Source organism: Drosophila grimshawi, unplaced genomic scaffold (genome assembly GCF_018153295.1).
Source record: "Drosophila grimshawi isolate 15287-2541.00 unplaced genomic scaffold, ASM1815329v1 contig_848, whole genome shotgun sequence".
Classification (NCBI taxonomy): domain Eukaryota; kingdom Metazoa; phylum Arthropoda; class Insecta; order Diptera; family Drosophilidae; genus Drosophila; species Drosophila grimshawi.
Window position 1 is genome coordinate 2024030 of NW_025063692.1, and position 10252 is coordinate 2034281.

The window sequence follows — 10252 nt, forward strand, 5'->3', positions numbered from 1 at the left end:
CAACTACAAATTCTGTTTTCTGTGGCAATCTCAAAAAAGGGTATCATTGTCTCGACATAAGCCAAATATTGTTTTTTCACATTTTAATATCGATGGATGGATGGCAACTGCATTTATTTATTAATGGCAAAAATGTGTTAAACTTTTAAGGCTTACAAATTTCAGGGCTCGAATGCAAGTGACCCAAAGCAGGTGTCAATAATTGGTCAATTGGGTAACCAGCCAGAGGACAACGATGAGTGGAGAAGCGTCATGTGCAACTGTCTGGCTTCCCTCATGAGTATTGCATGCTTATCTGGGCTGGTGTCACAGCTATAAAAGACGTGTGCCCCAGTTGGTGGCATGTCAAACAGAGGCAAGTGGCATACGACACGATGTTCTGGCGCAAAAAGAAGCAACGAGATGAGTACACCTTTGAGGATCTGACACGGTTCCCAATAACATTCTACAAGACGATTGGCGAGGATCTGTATTCGGCGCGGGACCCCAATCGATTGCGTCGCTATTTGTTGCGTTTCTATCTGGTGCTCGGCTTCATCAACTTCAATGCGTATGTCGTCGGCGAGATTGCCTATTTCATAGTACACATTCTGTCGACGACGACCCTGCTGGAGGCGACGGCTGTGGCGCCCTGCATTGGCTTCAGTTTCATGTCCGATTTCAAGCAGATTGGCATGACGGCGAATCGGAAGGCATTGGTCCAACTGCTGGACGATCTGTGTGAGATCTTTCCCATGACCAAGGAGAAGCAGCTGGCCTATCGGGTGGCCTACTATAAGTCGCACATGACACGCATCATGTGGCTATTTACTTGCCTCTGTATGACGTACACGTCATCGTTCAGCTTCTATCCGGCCATCAAATCGACGATTAAATATTATTTTATGGGCTCAGAGATATTTGAGCGCAACTACGGTTTTCCCATCCTGTATCCGTACGATGCCGAAACGGATATAACTGTCTATTGGGTCACCTACTGGGGATTGGCCCACTGTGCCTATGTGGCCGGTGTCTCCTACGTGTGCGTCGATCTCCTCCTCATCACCATAATCACCCAGCTGACCATGCACTTCAACTACCTGGCCGACACACTGGAGTCCTACGATGGTGATGCCCACTCCGATGAAGAGAATCTCAAGTTTGCCCAGAACTTTGTGGTCTATCATTCGCGCACCTTGGAGTAAGTTTGCCATCGATTCGAGATACTATCGATTCCAACATCCTGGGAACTGGTGCATCTGTGTTTTCATAGATGTTGAATTAGTGCATGAAGAACCATTTAATGTCTCATCATTTTTGTATATTCAAATGAATTCACCAAATTTCAAATAGAGTTGAGTAATATTATTCATTTATTTAATTCATTTCCAGAGAATTGCTTCAAGTTGATAACTTAAGACTGCTGAGGTCTGTAAGAAATATTTATTTATTTTAGTAATAATAAGTAAAAAGTAGGCATTATTTTATTAGGATTTTGATTAGGTATACATAACATTATCCTCACGTCTGTAGTACTTGTGTTTATGTTTAATGAATATCATCTATTGCAGCATCTGCGAGGATGTGAACAAAATCTTCAGCCTTACAATCTTGTGGAACTTCATCGCTGCCTCGTTGGTCATTTGTTTTGCTGGCTTTCAGATCACCGCCTCGAATGTGGAGGATATTGTGCTGTATTTTATATTCTTCTCCGCATCGCTGGTGCAGGTGTTTGTGGTGTGCTTTTATGGCGATGAGATGATATCCTCGGTGAGTCTTACTCATCCCTAATATTCGATTCTATATATTCTATATTCCATATAGAGTTCCCGCATTGGCGAATCGGCATTCAATCACAATTGGCTGGGCTGCGACTCAAGGTACAAACAGATCATGCGTTATATTATGTTGCGTAGCCACAAGCCTGCCTCGATACGACCGCCCACATTTCCGCCCATCTCGTTCAACACGTTCATGAAGGTCATCAGCATGTCGTATCAATTCTTTGCCCTGCTCCGCACCACCTACTACGGCTAAGGCCTAATCATCCAAATCGAATGGTTAATCTCACTTGTTGATTGTAGCTTAATAAACTGAATAGCTGTTTACACTCGAATTAGAGCACACCTTCGTCTTGACAGCCTAGGATCGGTTCGTGAATTCATTTTGATTAAGATTTGTGAACAAATTCAAATTTGCATGCTCAAAAAATGCTGCTGTCAGATCGAAACTTTACATTGTAAAACAGAAAATATTACTAATTACTTATCAAATATATAGAGCACACAATTTATATAGAATATAGGTTGATATGTTGAAGATTGTATTGTAGAATTAGTTCTAGTCAAATTGATTTCGATTAACACTTCCCCCAAATAAAGAGGCCTAATGTCTTACTAACCTGGTCATTTGGCTGCCTATTTATTGTTCAATTGTTCAGTTGGCGTTCTTAAATGCAAATGTAATAGCAACTTAAGTCAATAAATGCAAATCAAAATGTCTTAATGCATATTTGATTACGCACGTGAAGCACTTGTTAAACGAAGAAACATTCCAAATTTGCTGTTTATTTAATTATAATTCACATTTGTTAGTGTTAGTGCCTCACTGTTAATTATTAAATGAACGAATTTGTGAATTTGTAAGGAGCACTTAGTCAACGAGTTAAGAACAACTCATGTCGAATGCCAATTGGATAGATATGTGTATGTAAATCTCACGTGCAATCACTATAAATACAAGTTGAAGTCAGAGACCAATGAGTAAATAGTGTCAGGCTGATCCAGTCATAAGCTTGCTCTTATTAATCCTTGTATTTTCATTTTCATTTTCATTTACATTTCCCTTTTTCATTTCCATTTCCATTTCCATTTAATAGCGCACCTGAATACCAACGAGCTGCTCAAATTGAGTGGTTTGAATAAGGACAGCTTACGAATGAGCTTATCAAGTATACGCAATCATTTGCATAATCTTCACTTGGGTCCTGGCAGTTTATAGGATTAGTTGTCGTTTGCTAGTTATTATGATTGCTGTGACATTTTCACACATTGTGCCCAAGTGAATGACAATTAATTCTTAATTAATATTCATACTATTTGTTGACGCAATATTAATTGCAATTATTTAGTCATCTAAGTGACATGCAAATGGCATGAGAAACACGTCATGAATTGCACTCATTATATTCACATCAATATTGAGGGACTGCAAATAGACAAACAAACAACTGAGTGAGTTGTGTGTATTTTGTTCATGTTCATGTTTACTTCATTTACGAATTGAGGCATGTTTATTTATTTATTTAAGTGTGCCTGTCAACAGTCAACAGTCCTTTCCCATTACACCTATTTGAATATTTAATTGCATATCAGCAATTTGTAAATATTTACAACTCACACCACTCACTCTTCTTCTGAGTAGTTGTTTCGAATAAATCAATAAACATGACCAGAGTGTGTAGAAAAGGCTGATTGATGGAAGTGTGTTAGATAATAACAACTAAATGCTACATGCTACATGCTACATGCTACATACGTTTTATAAAATTGTTCATATTAAGTGTAATTAGAAAGATTGTCAAATAACAAGAATAACTCATAAATAATAGTAAAAGTTGAATGTTGTTGTTTGAATGATTGACAATAAATGTAAAAATATGTCAAATGTAAGAAATGTGAATGTGAATAGCGATTAATAATGTAGTTGAAATGCAGCTGATGTTGCTGCTGCTGCTGCTGCTGGTTGTGCCACAAACGACATCTGGAAACGAATTTCATTTGCCATTCGGGGGCAGATGGCAAGCCATTAAAAACTTGAAAATCATTGCTGGGCGACTCTTTGCAAATGTGTCTCAAAATGTTGTTAGTTGTTCTTGTCTTTTGGCGGTTTCAAGTTTGTTGCATGACAGACAGCCACAACTGACACACACATACACTCACACACACATATATATATTACGTAGTTAAAGTCCCAAATGCACCACTAATTTGTGGGCATGTTTAATGCTTGGCTGGCTTTTTATGACCATCGTCTGAGGAATGCGCCAAAGCGCCATCTTATACAGTCAGAACACGTGCCACAACCGCTGCCAGCGTTAGACGAGCTTGGGGCCCAGATACAGGTACAGTTGTGTTGCCCCAGCCAGTCAGCTAGCAGCTCTTCACCTTCGCCAAGTGCTGCTATTGCAAGTGAGTCTCACTCACCCAAACACACTTAAGTACTCGCAAGTGTTTTCCCCTTGCCCGAATACAATTCAAATGCGTACAACTTTATGCCACTTGCCTCAAAATATGTGTGTCATGCTGAGTGCGGCACAATCACAAGCACAATCCAAAAATCTAAAATCAAATGTTGCATGTGCATATTTCTCTCAACATTTTCTCGTGTTGGCATTGCAAGTGTTTATTGCTCGACTTGCCTCATCCTCATTTGCAGCCTTGGCTACTATGCGCCATAATCCTATAAGCCTACATCCTGCCAGCCTACAAATATTGCACAATCTTAGTCTAAATATATCACTCACTGGCAATCAAAAATCGGCAAATCCTATATATATAAGTCTCTCCAAATGAAATAGTTTTATTAACGATTCATAAAAGTATCTCGCAGCTTAACTCTCTCGACTAGATCATTCTTATTGATCGGAAGATCTGATTTGCCCATATATATATATATATATGTATATATATATTGATTAGAAGTATTCCCAAAGTCGCAGACCAATTTAAAATTGTTTGAATTTTTTATTATTTTTTTATTTTTATATTATTTATTTAGATGACGGGCTCTTCCGTGCTGCAATTAAACTTTGAACTGCTCTGTTTTCTGATGTTGCCACACAGCCCCAAAGGAGAACAGTAGCAATCCCATCTTGCTGCAGCATAAATCATGCTTGCCTGCCACTGCTATATATATGTATATATATATATATATATATATATATGTATATATGTGTATATATCGCGTAGAGAGTGAGAAAATCGCATTACATGTTTTTAACAGCGAAATTTTTTGAAAGCTATAACTGGGTGTTAGTGTGTGTGTATTGGTGTGTGTGTGTGTGTGTGTGTGTGTGTGTGTATTGGTGTGTGTACTGCATTATTATGTATGTGCACGTTAGGAGCTTTAATAACTTCACTTACACTATTCTCGTATTCATATTCATATTCATATTTAGGTTAGCACGTGCGCCATTCTTGACTTGACTTCCTTGCCTCATTGGCTTCGGCTACGTGTCTCCCTCTCTCTATCTCTTTCTCTCTCTCTCTCTCTCTCTCTCTTTCTGTGTGTGTGTGTGTAGCTGCTATAGCTGCTGAAACTGAAGCGGGATCTGGCTGCGGGTGTAGCAACGTGGGCTCTGCTGCGAGTGCCTGTTGGGTATTTGCACATTTTTATGGATTTAAAATGAAAATTAACAACCACACACACACACACACACACACACACATAGGCACCCTCACGATGCTGCTGTTGTTGGAGTAATTTGCGTTCATAATAATGAATCCAGCAACTGGATCTAAGGACCTGGTAATGCCATCTTGTCAGCAGCTGCACTTAGTTGAAAAACTTCCTAAAATAGCAACAGCAGTCGTTGTTATTCTTCTCTTTAGTTTAACCCACCAAAACCCAGCCAACCATCTCCCTTTCATAGCCCAACCACCTAACATTAACCCGTTTGCTGCTCCTACCATTTGCAAGTTAAACAATTATTCAAGACGTGACTTTTTGGCATTTAAATATTTATGCGCACACGTTTTGTAAACGACACACACACACACAATACACACACACATATACACAATACACACACACACACACACACACACACACACAATACACACACACAACTGTCACAATGTAAAATTTGTGTTAAGTTGACGTTGCCAAAGGCGTGGAAATTTGTTTGTTTATTTGCCTGGAATTTGCCATTTAGCCCAATTGTGGCGTGGTTTCTTTGAATTTGCCTTATATCATAACACACACACACACACACATACACACACTTAATTTCACATTCTCAAATGCCTGGCATCCCACACGTGTATCATGATTAATGGCATTGAAGAGTCAAACATTAACTGATCCAAATAGTCATCTATGCAAATCCCAGCTAATGCATAATCCAGAAACATGCTCAGTTCATCTTGAGCAAACGTGTTTTGCTGACTTTTGCTTCATTTGAACTTGATTCTAGTTGAATGTGAATAAAAGATAAGCAAAAGCCAAGTTCATTGTAAGCTGGCTGATTACAGTTTATTCACTTTGTGTTTCCCAACCGATCTCAATACAATCAATACAGTTGCATACACATTATTATATATCAGGGTATAGCTAGCTGGAAAGGCCACTCTATTAACCCTCCTCTCGGATAAGCAAGCTCAAAATCAGCGAAAATAATACACTCGGACTCAAATGACAAATGGCTAAATGTCAACTGTGGTCAAACCTGAACCAATTTAAATAGTAAACGCAGTAAGGAAATGCGTAGTCGAAGTCGCAGAGACGAAGAGGATGTAGAATCTCCGCTTCTGCCCCGCACTGATGAGCAAAAGATGCCCCATATTAGGAAGTCACTTCTTATCAAGTCGAACACGGTTAGAAAATATGAGATTAGCCAGAATTGTGAAAACCATAAATGCAACTGGCTGACTTACCCACTGATTCAGAAAGGAAGCGAGATCCACAACGTATCAGAACAGGTCAAAAATGGCCCAAGTCAAACCTAATCAAGGTATATTATTTATATATATATATATATATATGCATATAATAGTCTTCTTGTAACTTTGCATTCTGATGAAATCGTTATTCTATTGCTGTGCAATTGCTTACATTTTTATATAGCCAAGTCTTGCAGTTGGTTGTCGTGTGATCAGTTGCTGGAACGATTGGATCGAAATCGGTTTCAAATAAATAAACGTAGTTTCTAGTAATTAACTACATATGTTGGTAATTTGCACAATACATTTGCAGTTACAATTCACATTTCGATTCGCTTCCCAGGCCAACAACCACAACTGGCAACAACTGACAACAACAACTGTTTTTTGTCTTCCACAGGCATAATTTAGCTAAGTATTCCCCTCCATCCATCCTAACCAAAAACCAACTGATTTCATCAGCACTTCCGGTAATGGGCTGGCGAAAAAAGAAGAAGAGAAAATCGCACACCTTTCACGTCCAGCGATTTATGCGAAAACCCAACCAAGAAAACAAAAAGACGAAGACAAGAAAAAGTCATTGTCTTGCAATGTTCTCATTGGCATGCTCCTCTTATTGGGAAAATGATAATATAATCGGGGAAAACTGCGACCATCAAATAAATAATTCACAGTGCTTTCTGCATGGGCTGCATTAGAAAATGAACAGTCTAAAATAATTGAGAATTGAGAACGTGGCAGTCGAGCGTAACCGACCGCGGAATACTCTTTAATCTTGAATCGATCTTGGCATAATACCCAGCTTCACATATTTGAGAGATTTGTGGTTTTATTGACGTTTTCGAATACCCAAATTGAGTCCAATTGAATTTAGAATTTAGATCAATCGTGGTTCAAGTTTGTTCTCTTCTTACTTCAACTTGAAATCGAGTTTTCATTCTGAAATGATAAATTCTTAAATCAAGATTTGGATATAAAATAATATTTTATTAATATGCAATATACCTGTTCAGGCATAAATGAATATTGCAAATATTGAACAAATTAATAGCAAATAATTTGAAAATGTGTAATTATTGTTATTATAACACAAATAATTAAGGACAGTGCTTAATATTGATTGTCGTGTGCAAAAATTCGGAGAAAAGACAACTTCAATATTCAGCCAGTGTTCATTTATAAATCATAATAATGGTATGCAAATTGTCGGTATTTATGTGGTAAAGTGGTACCTGGCTCGCGTATTATTATTTAGCTGCGAGTTGTCAGCCGTTAAATGGGTTAAATGCACTTGGCCAACACGAAGAACGTTAATGGTAATAACACGCGGGGATTGCTAGTGGTGAGGGTAAGGGTATGTGGTCAGTTTTGTACAAATGCACTGATTTTGTCAGTGAACTGGTGAACTGGGCCATTTGTACACATCTTCAGGAGATTCTCCCATGGCCTCCTCTGGCGTAGGAGGTGATAATCACCACTGACCGCAACACCCATTGCCAATTACCGATGCGTCTTGAGTGGGTTTAGTGTTGTTGGGCCCATTTGGGGTAAATGCAGGTGCAATGTGGTCAAAGGGGCGGACAACGTCATGTCGAACATGACTATGCAACAACGACAACAGGTGGCAATGACATCCGCTTCCGTATCCGGGTCATGCAAAACTGGCCACAACACAAAAACACACAAAAACAACAACCGAACTGCTCCCAAATGTGCTGCGTGTGCATGCATTATTACACACATGAGACGACAGGCAATTGTTCTGGCTAAACTAAACCCTAATCCCTAACCGCTAAGCGTGTTTCTGTTCCCGTTCCCGCCTCTACCTCTCCCACTCCCCCTTTCCTCTCTCTTGGCAACAAAGACTGACTGACTGAAAATCACAGGTGATTGCGATAAATAATACGGGCCAAATGAACAGTTAAAAGCCCCTAGCAACAACAGCAACACGCAAAAATACAATTAAAAAAAGAGTTTGACTTGGAGATACCCTCTACATAAGTCATTAACTTGCATATACATATAGATATAGACAGATCCATACACATGCCAATAGATGTTGTTCAAATTTCAACACTTGATCAATTTTATCTTTACATATAGATTTGATATTCGTATAATTTGTAGAAAATTAACGAAATATTTGTTATCTACAAAGACTTAAATACCATGTTTGAAGTATCGATAGCTGAAGTGTTTCCTAGGGTTACCTCATCCAATGCAATGCAAATCCGTAGAATATACGAACAACATGGTCAAAAAAGGGCAAACTTAAGAGAACAACTTGACATAAATAAAAAGGAATTAATTCACATGTAATATGAAAAAAGATGTGAGAAAATTGCAAGAATTAAACTCACTAATCATAGAAGGAGGTCACTAGTGATGTAACTTTCAAGTTTGCCAACTGTTTCTCCAAAATAGGGCAAGTGGAACCAAGCTTGGAAGGTAACTTGGACAGATAAAGGATAAAGGATCCTTAGATTATTTTAAATAAATATTATATATTATTATATATGCATATGAAAAGGTTCTAACATTCTTTATTCATAATAATAATATTAAAATAGTAATAATAGAATTAACAATAATAAATAATAATAATAAAAATTATAATAATACAAGATATTGCAATATGCAAACGCTTAAAAATATAGAAATTAACTACCAACAAATCAAAATAAAAAAAATACAAAAAGTATCGTCAAAAAAGAACAAGGACAACAACAGTTAATTTCTTGGAAGTTATTAAATATGTCAACTGGGTAATGGTTGTGATGCATGTGGCATTATTTCGTTCTGCAGACGCTTGCGTCGCCTTATGTATTTTTGATGAAAATGTATGGCATACATTTTGGGCGCCTTTAAAGTTGCCTTTTGAGCTGAATGTGTAAGGCTGCGCATGTGTGTGTGTGTGCGTGTGTGTGTGTGTGTGTGTGTGTGTGTGTGTGTGTGTGTGTGTGTGTGTGTGCGTGTGTGTGTGTGGACTGATCAACCCAGTTTCTGGAGTCACTTTATCACACCAGCCGCATAATGCAGTACTCCAGCTCTCAGTTGCTTAGTTCTATTGGCATCTGAAGTCACCAGGTGCCAGAGCCGGAGCCGGAGCCGGAGACGGAGCTCCGTTTCCCTTTTGAAGTGTGTTTTTACTTCTTTTTTTTTTTATGTCGACCCATTTTGCAGGTTCATGAATTGCATGGGCATGGCACACATATGTGGGGCCCCGTCTCACATGCCCCATCGGCCAGTTGTTGCAACGTTGTGAGCTGTGTGAGTGCCTGCCTGGCAGGCGTTTCCTTTAAACATTTTTGGTCGCACATTGTAGCCGTCTAATGAACACATGAATAAAATATGCGATTTGCTTAACTTTGCACGCCATGCCAAAGCAACTGACTTGCCCCCAAGGACTCAGACTCAGAGAGAGAGAGAGACGGAGAAAGAGTTAGAGAGATGGATAGAACACGGCAGATGCACTCAGAAAAATGTAGAAAATTGTCTCAACAGTTAAGAAAATACGAAACGAAATATACAAAAAATAACAAAAGTTGATGATTTTTATCAAAAATATTTGATATTTTTACGATAGATAAGAAATCTGGGTATACTTAAAA

At 38.6% G+C, this 10252-nt stretch overlaps 1 protein-coding gene across 1 annotated transcript; it reads left to right on the forward strand.

Annotated features, from left to right (window-relative positions):
* Positions 1 to 348: 348 nt before the first annotated feature.
* Positions 349 to 2100, forward strand: LOC6569518 (putative odorant receptor 92a). The gene is made up of 3 exons (XM_001995595.2): positions 349 to 1180; positions 1551 to 1749; positions 1804 to 2100. The coding sequence occupies exons 1-3, from the start codon at positions 375 to 377 to the stop codon at positions 2014 to 2016; spliced, it is 1218 nt and encodes a 405-aa protein (XP_001995631.1). The 5' UTR covers positions 349 to 374; the 3' UTR covers positions 2017 to 2100.
* The last annotated feature ends 8152 nt before the right edge of the window (positions 2101 to 10252 follow it).

Coding starts and splice junctions, on each gene's coding strand:
- LOC6569518 (XM_001995595.2), top strand. CDS start 375: ATGTTCTGGCGCAAAAAGAAGCAACGAGATGAGTACACCTTTGAGGAT. Junction 1,181..1,550: donor TATCATTCGCGCACCTTGGA/GTAAGTTTGCCA, acceptor CATCTATTGCAG/CATCTGCGAGGATGTGAACA. Junction 1,750..1,803: donor GCGATGAGATGATATCCTCG/GTGAGTCTTACT, acceptor TATTCCATATAG/AGTTCCCGCATTGGCGAATC.